The 24,028-nt window shown below is 37.6% G+C and overlaps 1 protein-coding gene across 1 annotated transcript in view; it reads left to right on the top strand.

Moving 5' to 3' along the window:
- Positions 1-24,028, top strand: part of LOC144291376 (uncharacterized) — an 83,963-nt gene that overhangs the window by 34,930 nt on the left and 25,005 nt on the right. Inside the window, exons 9-19 of the mRNA XM_077860884.1 lie at positions 3,954-4,103; positions 6,784-6,825; positions 7,461-7,545; positions 11,119-11,196; positions 13,410-13,470; positions 16,410-16,598; positions 18,182-18,357; positions 19,614-19,835; positions 21,678-21,787; positions 22,302-22,491; positions 23,730-23,841. Coding sequence (XP_077717010.1) covers positions 3,954-4,103; positions 6,784-6,825; positions 7,461-7,545; positions 11,119-11,196; positions 13,410-13,470; positions 16,410-16,598; positions 18,182-18,357; positions 19,614-19,835; positions 21,678-21,787; positions 22,302-22,491; positions 23,730-23,841 — 1,415 coding nt within the window. The remainder of the gene's footprint in view (positions 1-3,953; positions 4,104-6,783; positions 6,826-7,460; positions 7,546-11,118; positions 11,197-13,409; positions 13,471-16,409; positions 16,599-18,181; positions 18,358-19,613; positions 19,836-21,677; positions 21,788-22,301; positions 22,492-23,729; positions 23,842-24,028) is intronic.

The following is a 24,028-nucleotide window of genomic DNA, read 5'->3' on the forward strand; positions in this document are numbered from 1 at the left end:
ATTAGAATACTAAATAAGTTATTTTTCAAATAAAAATTACTTTAAAAATTAAAGTACTTTAAAGTACTTTAAAAATTAAAATAAAAATTACTTTATTTTTAAGAACAGTATCTACTTGGGGCCCTTGGGTGACTCAGTGGTTGAGTGTCTGCGTTTGGCTTAGGTCATGATCCCGGGGTCCTGGGATCAAGTCCCTCACCAGGCTCCCCAGAGGGAGCCTGCTTCTTCCTCTGCCTATGTCTTTGCCTTCTCTCTCTCTGTGCCTCTCGTGAATAAATAAAAGAAATCTTTAAAAAAGAAAGAAGAGTATCTATTTGATAAAATATTAAGATATTTGTACTAGTAGAAACCCGTGAAGAATTTAGAAAAAGGGACTGAACTTAGCTCACACCCTCTTTAGACATCACATTCCTCATCATTAGTTATTTTTTTTAATTTATTTTTTATTGGTGTTCAATTTACTAACATACAGAATAACCCCCAGTGCCCGTCACCCATTCACTCCCACCCCCCGCCCTCCTCCCCTTCTACCACCCCTAGTTCGTTTCCCAGAGTTAGCAGTCTTTACGTTCTGTCTCCCTTTCTCATATTTCCCACACATTTCTTCTCCCTTCCCTTATATTCCCTTTCACTATTATTTATATTCCCCAAATGAATGAGAACATATAATGTTTGTCCTTCTCCGACTGACTGACTTCACTCAGCATAATGCCCTCCAGTTCCATCCACGTTGAAGCAAATGGTGGGTATTTGTCATTTCTAATGGCTGAGTAATATTCCATTGTATACATAAACCACATCTTCTTTATCCATTCATCTTTCGTTGGACGCCGAGGCTCCTTCCACAGTTTGGCTATCGTGGCCATTGCTGCTATAAACATCGGGGTGCAGGTGTCCCGGCGTTTCATTGCATTTGTATCTTTGGGGTAAATCCCCAACAGTGCAATTGCTGGGTCGTAGGGCAGGTATATTTTTAACTGTTTGAGGAACCTCCACACAGTTTTCCAGAGTGGCTGCACCAGTTCACATTCCCACCAACAGTGTAAGAGGGTTCCCTTTTCTCCGCATCCTCTCCAACATTTGTTGTTTCCTGCCTTGTTAATTTTCCCCATTCTCACTGGTGTGAGGTGGTGTATCATTGTGGTTTTGATTTGTATTTCCCTGATGGCAAGTGATGCAGAGCATTTTCTCATATGCATGTTGGCCATGTCTATGTCTTCCTCTGTGAGATTTCTGTTCATGTCTTTTGCCCATTTCATGATTGGATTGTTTGTTTCTTTGGTGTTGAGTTTAATAAGTTATTAAGGAATGTAGAAATGAAATAAAAAATGAATTTAATTTGGTCAAAAGATGAAGATGACTATTAACTCACTGTCGTGAAATGACGAATAGTTACAGAATAGACTATGACCCCTGCTCCCAACATTTGTAAGAGAATGCCTCTATCTTAGAACAGAGGATATCTCCCTAGAATTCTGCAAAACTCCCCAGTTCACTGGGGCTTACCTTTTGGCATAAAGATTAAGGTAGTGGAAAGCAAGAAGGACATCATGTTAATACAACTATAATAAATGACTATTTTTAGAAATAAAAACTGCAGTTCTCCTCCTCTTCTTCTTAAGTCAGTTTACAGTAGATTATCGCTTTCTAATTTCTGCTGAGATAATCCAGTTGGGTCAGTGATTGAGAGTAAAGAAACACAGTAAGACCTTAGAAGAATCTATTGAAGTATAAAGCTTTGTTGTAACACGTTTTAAATATTTCCAAGCTAGCAACTGGCTTTATTAATATAATGCCTTGAGATTTATCCTCTCACTCCCAATATAAATCCCATGAGAAAGCTGGGCTGATGGCTCTGGGGACAGAAATGAGGCTGAGGGTAGGAAAGATGAAAAGGTTACTTCACGGTCAAGTGGTTACAAACATGGGCTTATGAGTTAGGCTGTCTGGGTTCAAACCCTGTCTCCTGCATTTGACAATTTATTTAAACTTTCTGTGAGTTTCCTTATTTGTAAAATGGAGCTAATAGAGACCATCTAGTGTAGTTGCTTGAGGATTAAATTTTTATATTTATATTTATAAAATATTTAGAACAGAGCTTGGCATATGATAAGTGTTCAAAACGTTATAGGAGAGTAGAAACCACACTCTGGGCTCTAGGATCATTCCTTGGTTCAACTAATCCTGGTGCTTTATTGAACTAAGGTTATTGGATGGCTTTTTCCAGGTCAATGTATTTGGAAGTTTCCACACAGGATCTTAGGTGTCTGTATATACACAGATACCTATATTAGAAAGAAAAAAATCTGTAAAAACAAGCAGATACCTGTCTATCATTCCCCTTGGGCATATATTTTTGACATGACAATGCCTTTTGAATTACTATCTAGAAAAATGATTTTATCTGTTAATTGACTATGTTCCATAAAAATCTTCAAGCACATAGATACAGGCACTTGGCTGTAATGTTGAAATAAAAAAATGTTGAAATAAAAAAATATGGAAAGATATTGGTATCCATCATACTTATATTCATTGTGTCCTAAGCTTTGAATCTACATTATCCTTCAAGTGGGCTTCCTAAAAGATTATTTTTATTTCATAAATCCCACTGAAGAGTTTTAGCTCTAATTTTTCCATGAATCAGTGGAGTCATAGGGATTTTTGCACATGAGGTGTCTTTCATCTCAGTTTAGTTCAGTGTTTTCCACATGTGTTTCTGAATACTAAGGAGTTCCAGAGTGGAGGATCCAAGTTCCCCAGGCATTCCTTATAGGACTTGTAACTGTTTAAATCTCAAGCCCACCTGCGAGTCAAAGTTGTGAATTAACCAAATTAATCAATTAATTAATCAACCAAAATAAATCAATGGTGGTTTTTATCTTTGAGGTCAAAGAAGATTAGGCAGAAATTATCAAAAACCCATTTCACCCCTTCTTACCCCTCAGAGAAATGGGAAGTATCCATGACTTACATATAAGACCTCCGAACCACTGATCTTGGATTGATTGATGGACAGATGGATGGATGGATGGATGGATGGATGATTTTTCAGCTGGGCTCAGTCTGTAGGCTAACAATTTTTTTGTTTTAGCCAGAATCTATGGGAAAATGGTATGGACAAAATTTTAAGAAAGCAAATTGAAAATAACCTATGCTTTAAGGGCTAGAAAATATTTTTTAAATTAAGGTTGAAAGTAACTTTTAAATCTTTCTGATCCAAGCTTGTTTTTTTTTGTTTTGATTTCATCTCTCTCCTTCACACTCTTTAAAAGATTTATTTATTTGTTTGTTTATTTATTTATTTATTTATTTTAGAGAGAGAGCAAGCATGAGTGGGGGGAGTGGCAGAGGGAGAGAGGAAGCCGACTCCTCATTGAGTGGTGAGCCCTACACAGGTGCATGATCTCAAGAGCCTGAGATCGTGGCCCAAGCCAAAACCAAGAGTTGGATGCTTAACTGACTGAGCCACCCAGGTGCCCTTGGTTTGTCTCTCTTAAGAAAAAAATTGTATAACTATTTTTATAAGTCATGTATCATGTACCTTTGTTCAGCCCCTCAAACACTTTTTGAAGTATGCAAGTCATAAATGAATAATTAACTGCAATAATAGCCATAAAATTATGTGTAATAGGTAACAAATCCAGCAATAGCAAATGAATTAATGGTTTTCCTACAAAGCTCTAAAATATACAGTGGTTACTCAACACTCACCATTCAAAAATATGGCTATTTGCTGCCATTAGAGTGTTTTCAGTTTTCCAAGCCAGAGTTTGCTCAACACACACATTGCAAAGGCCCATCTAACCATTTGCTGTGTGTGCACAGAGGGTAATAGAGATGTGGGAGACCTGATTTGCCCCGGAGCAGTGAGAACTGGTCTCTAATGAACACAGCTGTTCCCATAACATTTTGAAATGAACTAACAGAGGTCATGTTTGGGATCTTTCTAGGTATAAGAAAAACTTTAAGATAAAAAAGAAAATACCACTGAACACCATGTGGATTGCCAACTGCATGGATACAGTGGGAGATGCCAACATCAGTTCTGGGAGGTCCTTTGTGTTGGGCTGGCCCACGGTAAACTTTGTGGCCACCTTCAGGTAAGACCGATGCCTTGGTGTCCTGTATCTACATGGCTTGAAAAGGATAACATTGAAATCTATTGTCTACCAAGCTGGTGACTCACTTTTTGACCTCCCATGACACTTGTTTTGCCTTGTACTTGGCCTAAGAAGGTGCTTATATCCACATGGAAACAAGTAGATAATGTATAGTGGGAACTACTGGAGTAATTTCCTTCAGTTTTGATCAATGGTTTTTCAAATGGGCTCTAGTAGCCACTTGAGGAGTTAGGAGTTCTAGTTCTGTGGAAGGAGAATCAACAGAGTGAGGTTCAAGGTCTCCTCTCCAAGATCCTGCCCTCTGATTCCCAGGGAGTATCTGCATTTTTAAATCACCGGAATAGATTTCTTGAGCAAGTACTATTAAAGGGTCCAATTAAATTTGAAAAATTGCTTTTACACTCCCAAGTTAATTCCCTTAACATCAGTATGTAATTATACAAATAAATTGATCATGCCGTTGGATACTAGGTTGCCTGAATTGCTGTGTACAGATTATCTTAGTTGGTGACGATCTAAAACAAAATATGATTCCATTGAGTAGAGTTTAGTTGTGTAAGACACATTTTTAGGCTGACAAGAGGATGGGGAATGTGGATCTCGACCCTGGATATCCTGAGCAGACACCTCTGAGTTTACAGGGATCATGCCACACTTGCATCTCTGTTTGAAACATCCACACCCCAAGCCTCATTCCTGTTTTATGCGGTTGTACTTAACACACTGCTTTCTTCTCCTCACCCCACTCCACCAAAATCTCACAGGTCATCATAAATGTAAGACAACAAAAATCTTTACAAGTTGTTAATTTATTAATCCTATAATGCAGCTGTTGAATTAATGAAAAATTTTCAAATCTTATTAGGAAGAAACATGTATTTATATCCTCTCTGCAGGTCTTCTTTTGCATAAAGATCATCAGTTCCCATTGCTTAATATCTTCTCCAGGTTGCAAGTGGAAGGAAAGAGTTTCAAATGGGAATTTTAAAAAAAAGGGAATATATAAAGTGTTTGGTAGGGGAGTGTCCAAAAAAAAAAAAATTTCCCCCTAATAGGAGGAAAATGTGGAAGCCATTTAACTATTAGTTAAAAAGGCTGTATAAATAGATAGAAGGCACATATAACAACATCTGGCACCTAATGCTTTTGTTATTGATTATTATTACTGTTCTGCGGATTGGCATGAGTAACTAGAAGCTGTGTCTATGCACCTAGGCAGGTTGGGACACTAAATGGGCATTCTACTTTCTTGATGCGACAGGTCCTGAAATGGTGATGGAGAGGGTGGGGAGTAGTGTTGCTGGTAGAATTATAGAATGTGACAGCCACTGTAGACAGTTTGATGGCTCCTCAATAAGTGAAACACAATTACATATGACCTCCAGACACATATCCAAGAGAAAGGAAAATATATGTCCATGCAAAAATTAATACACAAACATTTGGGGGATCCCTGGGTGGCGCAGCGGTTTGGCGCCTGCCTTTGGCCCAGGGCGCGATCCTGGAGACCCGGGATCGAATCCCACGTCGGGCTCCCGGTGCATGGAGCCTGCTTCTCCCTCTGCCTATGTCTCTGCCTCTCTCTCTCTCTGTGTGACTATCATAAATAAATAAAAATTAAAAAAAATACACAAACGTTTGTAGCAGTATTGTTGACAATAGTAAAAGAAAGAATGATAGAAGGAAAGAAAGAAAGAAAGAAAGAAAGAAAGAAAGAAAGAAAGAAAGAAAGAAAGAAAGAAAAAAGAAAGAAAGAAAGAATAAAGAAAAAGAAACCAAGTGTATATCAACAAATATACAAAATGTGGAACAGGAGCTAGGGACAGGAGGGAAGGGAGAGTGACTGCTTAATAGACACATGTTTGCTTTGGGGTGATAAACATGTTCAGTCACGATGGTTGCACAGAACGATGAATATACTAAAGGTCACTAATGGTCAATTTTCTTTTATGTGTAATTTACCACAACCAAAAAAAATGCTGGTAAGTGATAAGCCCACATGTGAATGAGCCTTAAGACATTTGCAACTTTGGATATTAAATGCTGTGAAAATTTTAGCAGAGAACATACTGATCTTTAGTAATTTTGCATCAGGGGATTGATCTTTCTCAGAAGATCACAGTGATGAAGAATACGGTTTTTAGGAACTAATTTAACATATTACAATCTGCCATATGTATAAAGAAATAAAAATATTACAGGTGTTTTTTTCTGAAAAAGATATTCTTGTTTCTGAGCCAAGACAGTTCCATCAAATTGCTAAATTTCTTAAATGTGATTTAATTTGAATGGTAATATTCTTTATATCCGAATAGCCCTTGCAGCTGCAGGAACACTCTGAGCTATAATTAACCTTTTTCCAGTTCTGGAAACTAAATATCAAAGTGGTTAACAACATGCCCGTGATCACATAGCTTGCATCACATAGTCACAATTAAGTTTTCAGATTTGAAATCAACTCTTCTTCCTCTTTAGGATCTACTTCCCATTGCTTTAATAGAGTCCACCAAAAGCCCAACTCTAAGGGGAGTACAATTTACACATCCACATCCCTTAACAACGGGCTCCTGATATTTTTAATCTGGAATGGTGATCTTAATATGTTAGTAGGAGTATTGTACGTTCCTCAATTTTTTTCTTCTCATTTTTTAAATTGCAGTTCTTCAGAACAAAAGGAAAAATGGCGTTCTTACCTTCAAAGGTATTTTGTCAATGTATTATTATAAGTCTTTAACCCATGATGGAAAAAATGTAGATCTCTTCAAAGCAGTGCCCCCAAACTATGTTCCCTTCCCTTAGTAGAAATTGTTACACTATCCTCCAATGATTTCTTATTTAATTGTACCCTGGCCATTACTACAAATAACCTGCTCTCCTTTACATGCATATATTGCTTATTTTTTATGAAATTCTGGTTATCACTCTCATCTTCCCCCGCTCTCCAACCTCATGATTATAGCTAACATTATTCTCAAAACATATATTAAATTTCCATAAGTGCAGTTTACCCTACCAAGTAATGCTGAAAGCAACTTCTAATTCCTACATTTGAAGGTGCTAGTATGCCCTCTGGTCTAGCTAGGCAGGAAAGCTTTGGTGACTGGATCTGCTGGTCAAATCTCACATGACGAGAGTGATCCATTGTTTTCCGAGTCACAGCTTATTTTCCTGAAATATTTTTGCATGTTTCCTTCTGACCCAAAATTTGGTTTTGCTGAGCTTATTTATATGCATTTAAAAATAACAAAGTACGTTGAAAACATGATCAACATAAATTGATTGGAAAGTAAGGTAATTTATCCTACTCTATTTTGGGTTACTATCAAATTCGATTAGGTACATCATGCTAGCCAAAGAGAAGGAGCAGCCAAAAAGCATTCTCCTCAAAATCTTCACTGAGAACATCAAGAACTGTGCCTGTGTGAGTATTTTTAAGACCAACAATTAAATTCTGAGTTCCTAATTCTGACTGAATGAAAAAGATGGAGATAGAGGTGGAGACACAGAGAGGGAGGAAGCAGTGAGTTGGGGAGAGAGGAAAGAGAGAGCAAAAGGTAGGAAGAGAGAGAGAATATTTAGAAAAGTACCATGAGGAAAAATGTATTTTCCCCCTCTCCATGTACTGCTTTATAGACCTAAAAACTGCGTCCTAGGTAATATGAAGCAAGAGGAATACATACTACAGTGCTTAAGCAAGGAAAGAGTATCGGATGTTAAGTGTCTATAACATTTCTCTGGATCCTTCTAATTGCTTATAGTGGCTTGTAATACAGTGATTTAGAATCAACCATTTTTTCCCCAGTGGCCACCACTTACATACAGAATGGTCTGGATTGTCTCCACAGTCCTTTTTCCCCTCCAGATATTTTATTTGGTATAACTATAAACTCAGAGAAAAGTTGTAAGTATAAAAGTAATACAAAAAGACCCCGTATACTCTTTCTCTAGATTCACCTATTGGTAACACTTTATTCCATTTGCTTTATCACTTATTTTCTTTCTCTCTGTCTATTACATGTATGTGTATACTTACGTTTGAGGGTCATACATATACTATGGCCCTTTTTCCTTAAACCTAAGCATTTCTTAAGAATAAAGATATTCTACAGTTATCACCTTTAGTGAATTTAACCTTGGCATAATACTTTACTCTGCCATTCCCATTCTCATTTTGTCAGTTGACCTCAATAATGTCTCCTTTCTAGTACAGGATCCACTTAAGGATCAGGTGTTTCATTGAGTAGTTATGTCAAATGCAGAGGAGTTTTAAAAAGTCTTTTGTTCCAAGGAATATCAGGATTGAATTGAACTAAGAGGGATGACACTTTTAAGGGATCAGCATATTTCTATTTCAATTTCTTTATACCGTGGGGAGAAAAAAAATCAAACCAATTGGCCCAGTTTTGTGTGTAAAATTTGATTTCTGAAATTGTAGTACAGTAGCCAAGACATTTACAGTGATGAACAAGATACTTTGGGTATCTTTAAATGGCATTTTTTTGTGGTTGTTGTTATAGTTTGAAGTAGCTCTAGATCACACAAAACATTATTTGAAGGTGGAAAAAAAAGATATTCCTGGATAAAGCAAAAGCCATGCAAATATTTTGATCTGTTGCTAAGTGCAGGCTAGATGCACTGCATGAAGGAGAGAGAATTCTCTAGCAGCAGAGCACATTCTCGTCTCTGCCTTTGATATCAATTGTGGCAGTGGTTTACATTCAGAACTTTCCTTGGAAAATTACCTTGAATTTTTTAAAAATCAACTTTATTGAGGTATAGTTTGGGTGAAATAAACATTTCTGATGTTCTTCACCCATTATTAAAGATCCAGGTTTCCCACTGCACTGTTTCACTTCATCGTAGAAAGATGATTCTTAGCATTCCTTGTGCAAAACTGGTGCAAACAGATTTACTTAATTTCTTTTATCTGAATATGGCTTTATTTTTTGACACTGACTCTTGAAGGATATTTTTGGGGATGTAGAATTTTGTTTGCAGATTTTTTCCTTTTAGTCCTTTAGATGTCCCAGTCTTTTGCTCTTGATGCTTTCTGATGAGTAGTCTGTGATTAAACATTAATCCTCAGTAGGTGATTTGTCATTTTTTCTCTAGCTGCTTTCAAGTTTTCTCTTTATTTTTGGTTTTTAACAGTGTGGCTAGGAAGTACCTAAGCATGGTTTTCTTTGAATCTGTCCTATTTGACATATTCTGAATTTCTTGAATTTATAAATTGATGCCTTCACCAAATTTGGGAAATTTTAATCATTATTACATCAAATATTTCCTTCCTCATTATTTCTCTTTCTCTCCTTGTGACAGTTCCATTCTTTGCATATCAGACACTTTCACATTGTTCAGAGATCTCTCAGGCTCTGTTAATTTTTTCAATCTTTTCCCCCCTTTTCTTCTTCACACTGGATAATTTCTAGTATCTATTTTCAAATCACTGACTTCTTTTCATCATCTCCATTATGCAATGTAGCCTAGTCAATAAATTTTTAAAAAATATTTTTTCAGATAAAAATTTCTATTTTTAAATATTTTTCCTCTCAAAAAAGGAAAAGTCATAAATACTTCTTATTTCTATACTAAGATGCCTCTATTTTTGTTTATTGTGAGCACATTTTCATTTGTATCATTGAGCATTATTGTAATAGCTGTTTTTGGCTAATAGTCTAAGCATCTAGATCATCTCAGGTGTGGCTTCAGCTCTTGAAAATTGATCTCATTTTCCTGGTTCTTCATATATTAAGTAACAGTTTGACTCATGAACAAAAACTAACTTTTCTTTTTCTTTTGAATTATTTCAAAAAATAGTTTGTTTTTCTGAAGTTATTTGTTTAGAGAGAGTTCCTTCTAATGGAATTTGTCTGTTGGGAGATCCTACAACATGCAGGAAAATATACATACATCCCTTGAATTACTATTTCAATGACTATTTGAATGACTATTGAATTACTTTTGGACCATCTGTGATATCAAGTAATTGCATTCAATTCATAGGAAGAAAAATACAATGAAAGGACAAGGAATGAATTATGAAAGAGCATCTTTTAACTTTGCTTTTAATATTTTCAAGGCCTGTGAGTGTCCACTTGTGCTGTTTCTTCTTTATGCACTGTTTCCTGAAGGACACAGGCCCCATTGCCTAAAAATGTTACAAAAACTGTATGCATAGTAAATGTTCTGGTTACATATTCTCTTATTTTAAAATGACTTTTGTAATTGAGATAGTTTTATAGATCCATCTCAGATTCCTATTAACCCCTTTCAGAAAATTTTCTGTAAACTTTTCCTAGTTGTATGGAGCAGTTTCTCAATGTATGGTCTGATAGAGAGCTATTATAAGTATCTACTCACTGGCAGAGTTGTGAATAGAACATAAACTTCTAACATTTCCAGTCTCATTTCCTAGATTCATTGGTTTTATTTGTCTTAACAGATTGCAACAATGGAAGTCTTAGTTAATCATGATGCCTGACAAAGAAAATACAGACTAAATAGTAGTTTTTAAAAAAAGTGTCTTTCATAGCCAGTTCTTATCTGATTTTACTGAAACCGACTATGTAATTACAAAGGAACTAAGCCATACTATACAAACACAACTCAGTAAGAGAGGAAAGTATCTAGTGCCTTCCTTTAATACTATCCCCCTCCCACCATTTTGGAAATAGCCTTATGGAGCTGAGGGTCACCCAAGTGCCCTCTTGGAATTCTCAGTTTTTCTCTTCCTTGCTTCAGCTGCTGTATTTTGTATGCCACAAATTCTTGGAGGGAAATATATGTTTTACTGACATGTTTCCTACTAGCTTCATGTTACATAAAAAAAAATGAAAATATAATTAAGGGTTCGTGTTCTACACGTGCTTTACTTTGTCATTACCTGAAAACAAGCTTTACCTTTGGAGTATGGATAATAATTTGACAATTATTTGGTCACATGCTTTAAATCTAAAAAAAAATTGTAGCAATTTTTCTTATTTATTTTTTACAGTCCGTAACTATAACAGTGACAAATTCCGACACGGCAAATGACACTATCAACATGTTACTAACAATGCTGGGAATAACCGTAAGTTGCCTATAAACTATTTTTAGTTTACGAACCAACTTTGACTTTTGAGATTTGTGTCTGTGTGTGTGTATGTGTATGTGTGTGTTGTGCACCTCCCATCATAAGACAGCTGATTATTGTAGATAACAGTCATATTTTGTCCTTCCAACTTTAGAAATTGAAGGCAGCAAAGCTATAGTATTAGCTTATACATGAGTGCTATCTTATATTCCCATTTTAAATTTTCTGAAAATTCAAAGTCATAGCCTAAAATTGGGCTATAATTTTAGAGTGCTAATAACAACATGCAGTTTATTGTATATATTTTAAATACAGACAATAACAATGTTTCTAAATTTCTTTTTTTTGTTGTTTCTAAATTTCTAAATATTTCCTCCTCTATTGGACTCTTTTCTGTGTTTTCAATTCTGATACGTCCCCATCCCTATTGACCCTAGTTATCACACAAGGAAGAACTCAATCTGTTTAATGAATCCTAAATTACATGTTGTGTTGTACCTTTTGACATAAAGACTACATGGCTACAAGCTACCTCTGTTTGATGCAGATCCTGAGGATGAAGCAGCTCATACTCTTTAGGAACTGGTAAAGACAAAGACAAGTTCTGAATAAGACCATGGATCTGGGGCATTTGTACATAGCACTTTCATCTTGTTTGGGTTTTAACTGTCTGTTCTTTACCTTTTGATGGTGCTCGTGTGAGTTGCTGATATCTTTTTATGAAAGAGAAATATATTTGAGGATGAGGTTTTATAAGGGAAAAAAGAGGGACAGTGATAGATGGAGAGAACCAAAAGGAGCACTTGGAAAGCACAGCTTCTTATCCAAAATCCTCTGTAAATGTGACGTGACATAATCATAAGATTGTTTGTAAATTCTATCTGACCCAATGGTATAATAAAGCCCTTTAAAACTTCAGAGCAACTGGAATTTGGCAGAAGAGATCAATGATTTCTGTACAAACAACATTTAATAATACATCCAAAATAAAATTGAATTTATATGTACTGACTAAAGCACATCTCTACATACATTTCTAACCTGTATGATATATAAACCCTAAGTAAGAATTAAATCCTGGAAAAGAGAGTGAGTGGTTTGAGGGATGAAGGTGGGGAGATTGATTAATGATTTAACTCATTTTATTTCACGTTTGTGATTTTCTTTGCTTAAAGTGATCAATGTCACTAGGCAAAGAATTTCTATTTTAATGAAGAACTGGGGTTATTTGGCTTTATGTATACCTGATTTAAAGGATTCCAGCATGGCATTTCCAAACCCTACCCTACCTTATTAGCTCTTACTTCTTATTTGCAACACAATCTTGAGCAGATTTAGCTGTGTGTGTGTGTGTGTGTGTGTGTGTGTATCTGTGTCTGTGCCCATCCATACCTGTGACATTCCTTCATAAGGTGAAGGCCATGATTTTTAGTCAAGAGTCAAGGGCACATGGTAACTATTACCAATAATTCTATTTCAAACATTTTTTGTTTTAGTCTCCTGGAAGACTCTTTAAAATAGTTCAGCAATCTTTATAATTTAGAATTGTTTGTTTCAAACAATTGGGATTTCCAGTATTACTGGGCAATAATTCTGCTGGGAGTAATCGTTTTCTGCATCTGACATGTCTAGAGTCCTCATCCTTTCTCTCCCTAAAGTGGGGTTTGCCTGCCCCAAAGCCTGTGGCTGACTTCCCTCCACGATCTCCTCAAGGTCTCTTGGGCATTTGTCTCCTTTTGTTCAGGGCTGCTGAGCTATTGATGCCTCTCAAGTTACTTTGCTCAGGATTAGTCATAGCAGAGTATATGGCTCTCTGGACAACATGCATCTCTGGGCAGGGGCATTTGGAGACAAAAGCCAACACTATCCAAGGAGTCTAGAGACAGCAGAAGAGAGGACTCTGAGATGAGACTTTTACTCCATAGTAAAGGGACACAAATCTCATTTCTTATGCCATGGATCACCCACAAAGTGAGGGGCTGGCTGTACTGTGGTTTCCCGGTCTTTATCAAAAATTACAAGAATCTGGGACAGTCTATTGGAAGTTGTGAGGGGAACTAGTTAACAAGTACTATAGCTACCTCCATGGACCAAATGCCATTTATCCTGGCCCCAATTCTTCTTTTTGGAAATACAGATATGCTAAGGAAATGTGTTCTTCAAGTACTGTGAAAGATTTGTTTTGACACCTAGTTCTTTTTGTTTCCAAGGGCTCTGAGAAAGACTTCCAGCTGTGGGTGAGTTCTGGCAAGGAAAAACTTCCACTAACTGGTAAGTGTCAGGGAAAATCTAAGATGGGATTGATTAGGTTCAAAATTGTAACTCAAAGTTTCAAAGTAATGGTTGTTCTTTCTTAAGCTTCAAAATCCTTAAAAGTGAAAATCACATGTTATATTCCCTCACATGTTTATTAAATAATTACCAGGTACTGTTTCCCAGGCATTGATAACATCTCTTCATTCAGCAGCTATGATTTAGTGAGGGAGAGAAATGTAAATTTTTGTTTCTACTTCTTGTTACCTGACAAACAGAGCTGTCTTGAAAAAGTGTGATTATTTACTATTTACTTACTTATTTACTCACTTAGGTATGAAAGCAAAATGGATGGGAATTTTTTTCCCATACATTTATTTTTCATATTTCAATCTTGAATTCTAGTTCCTAACTACTAAGAAGCCTCTATTTTGTGAGAATCCTCTAAAATCCAGTTATGTCCCTGAATCTGGTTACAGATATGTATTTAACACCCCTGCCCTGTGCCCACTTTTCTCTGCATCATAAAGAAAATGAGATAATCACATTTAAACTCCTCTAGTCTTCACTGATGAAATCGCCTGCACTTTGCTGTTTCTCAGGTTTTTTCCATCACTGATCTTAAGGTTATTGATAAACAGATTGCACCTCTTCTAAAATAGTTATTAGCACAAGTTCTCTGAAAAAAAATCTTTGGATTAGCAAAATTGTTTAGTGTTTCCAGTAATGGAAGGATTTTAAAAAAAGAAAAAGAAGACAGGGTCGGTAGCAGACCTTGAAGTATAGTAATAGATGGTGATGGTGACAATAATCTCTTCTAGAAATCTTAAAGCATTCCTTCTTACATGAAATTCTTTATCCTTGGGCAGCCCGGGTGGCTCAGTGGTTTAGCACCGCCTTCAGCCCAAGGCCGGATCCTGGAGACCCGGGATCGAGTCCCACATCGGGCTCCCTGCATTGAGCCTGCTTCTCCCTCTGCCTGTGTCTCTGCCTCTCTCTCTCCCTCTCTGTGTGTCTGTCATGAATTAAAAAAAAAAGAAATTCTTTATCCTTTTAATAAACCTGTGAAGCTATAACTCTTTTTCAAATAATCTGGAAATCTAAACAACCAATTTCCTTTTTTAAAAAAAACAACCAATTTCTTTCTGCAAAATATATATTCCCAGTCTTAGACTATAGAGTCACAAAGCTCATCACTGAGATCAAAATCCCCCAGTACCACTTCCTGTTTTGAATTAATGTTGATATCTTTGTAAAAGTTGGACAGGGGCAGCCCTGGTGGCTCAGCGGTTCAGCACTGCCTTGAGCCCAGGGTGTGATCCTGGAGAGCTGGGATCGACTCCCACATTGGGCTCCCTGCATGGAGCCTGCTTCTCCCTCTGCCTGTGTCTCTGCCTCTTTCTCTCTCTCTGTTTCTCATGAATAAATAAATAAAATCTAAAAAAAATGGTTAGCAGTAAAAAGGAAAAAAGCTAAATACTTATATATGTTTTAATAAAGTGCATTAATTTAGATAAAAATGATGTAGATGAGGGAACCCTGGGTGGCGCAGCGGTTTGGCACCTGCCTTTGGCCCAGGGCGCGATCTGGGAGACCCCGGATCGAATCCCATGTCGGGCTCCCGGTGCATGGAGCCTGCTTCTCCCTCTGCCTGTGTCTCTGCCTCTCTCTCTCTCTCTGTGTGACTATCATAAATAAATAAAAACAAAAAAGAAAAAAAAATGATGTAGATGATAACTTTTTAGACTTTGAATAGCTTCACACACGAACGCAGCTCTAAGGAATCTGAAGAGCCTGTTGTTCATGATGATCCATTACAGCATTCAAAATGCATTTTTTAAACATACTCTCAATTCTCAATTGTGGATTAACTCCTGGTTATCTTGGCTTGGTTGTATTGCTGTCATAGAAGCTTCTTTTTCCTTAATGGAGGGAAGTCCCTGTGATTCTTGTGAACATTGCATTTATGACGGATGAAAAGAACAGCAAAAGCTCCTTTAGGTACATTCAATAATAAATCTGAAATGACAGAATGAGAATTTTCATTCTATTCTTAAAAAATGAAATCCATATCATTGCATAGGGTCTTTGAGAATTCTCTAGAGAGGAAAAACAATTTAAAGCATAAAAGAGCAAAACAAATCACTTGGCAGGCAATTCTGGATGGCTGTGGGTGTGGTTTTCTATTCTCTAACCATCGTTTTACAGTTTGCTTCTGGGTTTCCCACTCTGCACACCCTTCCTTCTGATCATTGCCTGGCAGGACACCCATAGAGGGAGGGCAGCAGTGGGAGGGAACCATAAAGCATAAGGGCAACACATCCCACTACTCTCGAGTAGCTCTGGCTGGAGAATTGACAAAAGGAAATGAAAAAAAATCTGTTCGACTGACATTCTGTTGGAGAGAATAGTGAAGATAGCAATTCTTTATATATATACTCCAAATATTTAAAAATTTATTAACCAAAAAATAAAAATAAAAAATAAATAAAAAATAAAAAATATTAACCACCAATGCTTATTAATATATTCACTCTGATAAGTTTGTGTGTGGACAAGCATTTCAAAGAATGAATGTAAGGCTCGACGGTGTCAAGTAATTTGCCTAAGATATATAGATCTAGTTAGTGTCAAGGCACAAACTAGAAAAACTTAAACATTCTCAGAAACACAGAAAAAGTCAGCATTGTTTAATGCACTCATGAATATATGTATTTCATGTAACATGCTTTAAATTGTTTTCTCTTCTTAAAATCTTTCCCTTGGGCACACGCTTTCTGTAAGGTGTTCCCACAAGGGTGCATATGATGCTCACTCAGGAGGCACAGCCTTCTTTATCTAGAAGTCCCAGAAAAATACCAACATATACAAATAGGGTGATGCTTACACTCGTGGTAAGGTAGGTTTGATGACAGCCATCACCATCAGCCTAAATATTCAGGTTTCTTTCCATACAGGACATGAACATCCCTATGGAATTAAAATGAGCCATCTTCCATCTACTAAACTGCTGCCAAAGGAAGCAGAGGACTCCGTCTCTCCTTCCCCTACTCAGGAGTCCCTCCTTCTGGAGCAGAAGATCACAGACATGCAAATCCATTTCATACTGAAGCCCAGGCACCCAGCCCAGAACAAGCAAGGGAGAGGTGAGCCACTTGCCTTTCTTCAAGTGCCTTCCCTTGGCTCATGTCTCCATGCTTAAACACAATTCAGACACACAGTTTATTCTTTCTGGGTGAGCTTATTGTCATCAATGAGGAGGAACAGTATAGGAAAGAATGCAAACACTACCAAAAATCAAGCTTAGAAAAATTCAAAAGTCTGACATCAAGACCCAACTCATTTCTATGAAGGTTGTTTTTCTTGTTTTAAATCTTTTGGGAAGACCATTAACTCCTGTCTTTCTCTATATCCCCAGAGCACTTTCAAGGCTGCCCTGAGCCATGCCTTGTGCTGAGTAGTATATCATATATTTAGTTTAACGAGTTGTAGGCAGCATCATTTATGTTAAAGTTGAGCAAACTGAAGCTTTAAAATGCTAAGCTTCCTCAGTGGCAGGACCAGGATGCTTCTGGTGCAGGGCTGGCACCCACATGAGTGGAGGTGGTGATGCACTCACTACATCCCAGAAAAGCCAAGTGGCCGAGTGTTCAAGGTTATTTGGTGAAATGTTCCTCATTTGTTTATCCTTCGACAACTTGGCTCATCTGCTGACTCTTAAAGAAATCAGTTATTTAAGCAATGTTAAGGTATCTTCAAAGGGAAACATTCACAGCTGAGCACTAGAAACTTTGAACTCAGCTTCTCACTGCTGGTCACCTTTTCTTTGGAAAGCTCTTCCTTCATAGGGAATGTTGAGTAATTAAAAATCATCTCTGGAAACTGGTGCATATGCATTCATAACCTCTATAAATGCATTCATAACCTCTCATTGTTTTGCTTTTCTATGATTTCTTTCAAGCCTTGTACTTGTGTGTAGGTGTATATTTACATATATGTTTGAGTGTGTGTGTGAGGAAGTGTGTTTCCACACTTCATTGTGGTTTAGTCTCTTTTCAGTAAATGTTCAACCTATTTAACCGAAAACATCATCTCTGGGTGGGTTGGTGGGGTATGACAAGAAAACACAGCCACCAGAGGGCCAGCATGTAATGACAACATCCCAAGGACCCTGACTGCAGCAAGTCATCCTTGAAGATGGCCCAGAGCAGAGGAACATAGAAGTAGGGCTCAGGCAGATTGTGTCCTGAGAAGCAGATCCTTTGGATGGTAGAACTTGAGCACTCAGAAAGCCAAAGAGGAAATCTGAGGCTGAGGGGAGACTGGCTGTGAAAGCAGAGGATTACCACACTCAGCCTGATTTGCATACCAAATCCTTCTAGCTTTTAAAATCAGATCTGACACCTGAACCCACTGTTCACTCCAGTAGAAAACACATCTACAGGTTCAGTGCCTCCTGATGCAGTGTAACCGGCAGTAACTGATGGCACAGGAAATACTGACCTTCAATCTGATCAAGTCCCAAAGTTTAACCATCAGTCTGAAGGATATGGGTAAGAACTTATCAACACCATGAGGATGCTGTTAGCCAACATCAGAACGAGGAGAGTTCTACAAATAAATGACTCAGTTTCCCTCTTCTAGCCACTACAATGAACACACTGTATAATGGCAATGGTGAAAATAAGGCTAAGTGAATTAAAATACACTAATCTCCCTTCTTCCTTAGATTCAGGCCAGAAGACCATGAAAAGCACTGTTTTCAGAGACTGGGCCTTTTGGTGGCGCGCTGGCACTTGCCAGAAAAACCACTGCAGAGTTGCACCATCTGCAAAACCACGACAACTCTTTGGGGTTTCCCTCACAGATATCTGTGATAAGGACAACTTGTCCTTCCCAATACTGGTAGGTCTCAGTTTGGTCTTTTATTACCTTCCTGAGGAGAGGGACCTTGGAGAGGCCAAGTGTTCTCATGCAAACCAACCCTTAAATGGAGAAATCATTAGACAGACCCTGGCTTTGGCTGAGAAGCTTTGCTAGTGTCATTTGATTTACCTACTGCAGAGTCATTTGGCCAATACAACAGAACGACGTTTTGTCCATTCCACTTGTTTCCACAGAGACCCATGTAGGCCTTGTTCAGATCAGTCAAAATGGACTCTGTGTGCATGAATCATCTTCACATTCTGCTATTGTCTTCCTGAACTCACAGTAGTCGCAGGTCTCCTTCAACTGAGTCTACTTAATCTAACAACTGAAAATATCTTACCTAAGCATAAAGTCTCATCCTGAGGCATATATGAATCTGCTAATTCTAAAAGAGCATGTTAAATGACAGCCACAGCGTTTGGCCTGTGTTATCTCAAATCAGTGCACTGAATTTTCAGTGTGGAAATTTACTGAGTACCCAGTACCTCTGCAACCCTGCACTAGATTTGGGAATGTTATCCTAGGTGTGAAAAAATTTACCATGTTAGTTACATGCTTGCTACTACCCCAGTCCTTGCATCACAGCCATTTTAGGGGGTAGCTGGAACTATTATCCTCCACACTTTACAAATGAATTAGCTTTCAATATAGTTCGCATGTGCCCCAGGTCACACAAATGATCAGAATGATAATAGGTTTCCGATCCCTTGGTCTATCAGACTCCAGCCCTTATTATCTTTCTACACTGCAGGGAGAGAACATGAAGATAGAGCAAAAGACAGTGAAAGACTCATGAAAGAAATGTAATCAGATAATAAGAAGAGAGCATTTGAGGTTTTGTTTTTTTTTTTTTAAAGAGGAAGGGAAATAGAGATAGTAGGAATGGAGGATACAAACACTTAAAGAGGAATCAACAAATGGGAAATGAGTATGGCAAAAAGATTTGAAAACATGGGGAAGGGCATCTATGTAAGAGAATAAGGAGCCAAAACTGGTAAAGTAGGAGACAGGCGAGGATTCCACAAAGGCCTAGAAACACAGAAGTTTGATTTAAAAGGGTAAATTCAATGAAAAAATCTGATTTAAATAAGTGATTACAAAGTTTCAGTGTATGTAAGGTGGATTTTGGGTAAAACTATAGAGAGACATTGACTAAAGAATCTAAATTGACTTTAGTCTTCCAGCTCTAAAACCGTAAACCATCCGATAGCCTAGCTCTTTCAAAAAGGAAGCAAGCTTTTGCTCTGGGCTTGGGATATGAAATGCCATATACTCTTCTTTTTTTCCTACAGGATATGCTTTCCGTGATCAATCGGAAAGGACCACTCCTGGAAGGCATCTTCAGAAAACCAGCCTGTATAAATTCATGCAGAAACCTAAAAGAGAAACTAAATTCTGGGGACAGAGTTAACTGTTACAGCAAATCTGTTCATGTGGTAGCATGTGTTTTAAAGGTGGGGAAAGTTCTAGCTTTACCACACATGGGTAACTGAAGCTGTGATTGGTGTCTTTCATTACGATTGCCCAGGAACCAACATAGGCATAACTGATTAAGAACTTGTCAAACTGGAAAACACTTCATGAAATCAAATTTAAGGAAGCTACTGTAGGAGTTAAAAGCCCCATAAATTAGAAATACTTTCTGTTATCACCATGAACAGCCTACCTGAGGACTCCATGCAAAATACTAATACTAATATGACTACTAGTAATAATAATAAATTTCAAAGTATACACTGACACATACATAATATTTACCAAAGCAAACATCTGCTTTTGATGACATCCTCACCACGCTCCTAATGAAGGCAGTTTCCAAAAGAAAAATCATATGAAAAATTTGAGAATAGGTAGGGAATTTCACAATAGTAAGCAAATGTTTACTTTATGAGGAATACAAAAAGGCTCAGTGAGGTGACCAATCATTCTTAACCATCACTGTCTCCTGTTTCTTGATGTCTTTTACTTTATAACTCATGAAGGAAGGATTTTGCCATTTGTGTCTCCTTTCACCACATCCTCGGCATCCTTTAGTTAATATTTGTGATGTCTAGCCCACCATCCAAGGTTATAATGACATGTTAACCAGCTCTTGCTACATGCCAGTTTGGATAAATCGAACTTTTGGAGTAGGTGCAACAGACAAAAGTAGTTTGGAATTCTGGAAAGTCAAGAGATCGATTCAAGAACTAGATTAATTTGGAAATTATACAGCTACATCACAGATATCCTGTTCTATTGCTAAACCGTAATGGAGAAAGATGTGAGAACTAGAATAGAGAATTTAATCCATCTACCTTGGCACTTGCTAACAGTTATCAACAAAACTAAGTTAAGGCAGTAATGATGACACTCTTAGAATCAAGGTCATATTTGGTCCTTCCTTGTCACATTTGGTCTTTTCTTGTCCCCCATTTCTTTTCTTTTAATTTTTATTATTATTATTTATGATAGTCACAGAGAGAAAGAGAGAGGCAGAGACATAGGCAGAGCTTGTCCCCCATTTCTGTTCAACTATATGAAAGATACCAATAGTCCCTGACCACTACTACATTGGACTACAGTAAAACACACCAGTAAATATATATATAGGCATCAAGAGACAGGGGAAAGAATGATGATACATTAGGTACTCAAATAGCATGATAAGTGTTGCCCTCTTGAAGGTGCACACATACAATTGATGTTTCTAGCAAGACTTAGTAGGATCCTTTCTCTTTCCGTGTTATAGGCACAGACTAGGAAGATGGTGACCACGTGTGCATAGAGTTCTTAGGCATTTCTGAAGCTTTCCCTACCTAAAGTTGACTAATCTTTGTGGAGAATCAGACTCTGCAACCTTGGCCTGAATAGTATCATGTCAAACTCTCTGGAGAATTGGCCTACACTAGAAATGAATACATCCTCAGGACCATCATGAGTTTGCCATTAGACTCTCTACTTTTGTACAGTACAGGAAAGGAAGAATGAAGCGATTATGAGAGTAGCTTTTGTAATAGTTTGCAGAAAAGCACACAAAAGTGCCATATGATAGAAGGGAGCTTTGTCCTCATTTACACTGAAGCCTAGGCTCTGCTTAGATGCTTTCATTTTTGTTGGAGAAAATCCACACACCTGCTTTTCACGTGCAAGTCAATAGAGAATCAGAGCAGAGTTCCATGTGGGTCACAGTTTGGGTATCTATGACGTAAGTAGAGACTGAACTGAAGTTTGCAACTGTTTTCTCTGTAATATTTCCAATATCTATATTGCATATGTGAGTGTGTCTGTGTGTATTTTTCTTTTATCCACATAAGGATTTTCTTGAAAATATCGAAGGAAGTTTACTTTCATCCAAACTCTATGAAAAATGGCTTGGTGTTCTTAACGAAGTGACTGAGAAGGAAAAAATAAATGCAGCCCAGAGGTAATGATGCAATAATTACTCTACTCTGGTCATGGCTCAGAATACAGCCAATATACTATTAGGAAAATATTGGCTTCCTTCTTGCCACTTTGACCACTAAAATAACATTCAATGCCAAATAGTTTCGATTCTTCTCACCAATGGAGGCCAGTTTCAGAATACAAGCATGCCTTATGGCTATTATTGTACTTCTCCTGAACTTATTAACATTGACTCCTTAGTCACTGTACAACTTCTGAATATATGAAACTGGTACACAAAGTCAGTGGCCTGAGAGATGCCAGTGCATCAACAGCCAGTGGCATAACCTAAAGTTTGTCGAATATTTAACCAGAGAGGGTTAGCTCAGAAATTGAATTTGGTAAAACACTTTTGTGTACGTTCATGCCTGGAACTCTGCTACAGCAGGTTGCATACTAGATCTAGAAAGATGTTCTCTGCTTTCCGTCTCTATACTTCCAACTGCTAAGTGCAATGACTTGCCTTATTCAAAAGTGCATCTTTCTGACTTTAGGCTTCTAACACAGCTGCCAAAAGCGAATGTTGTTCTCTTGCGATACCTTTTCGGTGTGTTATACAACATTGAGCAACAATCCTCATCCAATCAGATGACAGCTTATGATTTATCAGTGTGTATAGCCCCAAGTATTCTTTGTCCACTTAATTCCTGCAGCTTGGAATTGGAAGACAACTTCATTAAAAAGGTAGAGAGATCTCTCATATGTGTCCCCTGGGGTTTAGAATCCATGCTTTGAATCTGAAATGTGTAGTAGTAATTGCGAAGGATCAGTTCTGAAAAGTGCACATCTTCATAGGCTTTCTTGGAATGGCAGAGTTTGCTATCCTTCTCTGGTGGAATATGGGAAGGGGCGTTGTTAAAGTGGGAAACGCAGAGCAGTTGAGTCGCTTCTTTCCCATCCAGGAGATTCAATACTAGACTGACTAAACAAAAGAGAGAGAAGAGTGATATAATATGATAGAAAAGACCTGGGCTCTGGAGTTTGACAAGGCAAGGTTCAACTCTCAGCCTGATCCTGGAGGGGGGAGCTTGTAACCTTGGGCAAAGCCATGGTTTCCTCATGACACAATGGTAACAAGACCCAGCTCCTGTGGTCGTTACTGGCACATCCTAGGTGGCTCGGGCACTATGAGCACCCATGGCTCCAAACACATTGGCTTTGCTCTGAAAGTTGTGGCTCATTTAGAAAAATACTTGGCTACTCTTTTGCCTCTGTTACATCAGACAGAAACTAGTGAGATATTCCAGAACATCCTAATGAAGCCACAGATGCCTAATAAGATGACAGCTTTTCCCCAAGCTCATGCCGAGAGCCAGCATTAAGCAAAGCAAGACATGAGAAGGGACTGTGGTTAGACAGACAGACATGATTTCCCCCAGCCCTGTGAGTTTTTACTCAAAAAAAAAAGAAAAGAAAAGAAAAGAAAACATCAAAAAAAAATCCACAAGAATATCCACTTTCCAAAAACTATTCTTCCCTATTTAAGAAATGGATTTCATAGGACTTTGTCTATGCTTTTTACATTTTAATCAGTTATGATACTAAGTTACAATCCAATATTTTCTGGAAGCAAAATTTTACAAAATACATAAACTTTTAGAAGGTACATTACTTTGAAAACTATCCTAGTTTTAAAGATGTAACCTTTGGTATCACAATGTTAGGTATTAAATTAGGCAACAAATTAGGACTTTAGTCCACTGACTAGTAATATTTTAAAATCTGTACCCAAAGTACAACAAAAAGTATTACTCTTTCTTATTTTATTAGAGAACTTGGGTTTCTATATATTTTTATCAACTCTGAATTTTTCATAGAAGTCTTTCACATTTTTGGTTAGATCCAAGGTCTATAAACAAAATGTGACTTATAACTCTTCCATATGAAAAAGAGCACCCCATTGTGTTCTTTTTGCATTACAGGCTTCTCTTGTACAGTTTTTGATCGAAAATTGCCTCAAGATATTTGGAGAAGACATCACTTCTCTCTTGGGAGAGAATTCAAAGAGTTGTCATAACAATGAGAAGGCTGCAGGTACTGTGAATAGTTTAATAGGCTTAGGGAGACATGGACAGCAAGGTTCCCAAGGGTCATGGCAGATACTTAGCCCTGTTCTGGAGCCCAGAGCATCCCCAGGGCAATGATTCCCAGCTGCTCCTTCTTCTGAAGACTGGCTAGCAGGTCAAGGGAGGTTTCACACTGTTGGAGACCCAAGAAAGCA

The sequence above is a fragment of the Canis aureus genome, chromosome 20 (assembly GCF_053574225.1).
Source record: "Canis aureus isolate CA01 chromosome 20, VMU_Caureus_v.1.0, whole genome shotgun sequence".
Taxonomy (NCBI): Eukaryota; Metazoa; Chordata; class Mammalia; order Carnivora; family Canidae; genus Canis; species Canis aureus.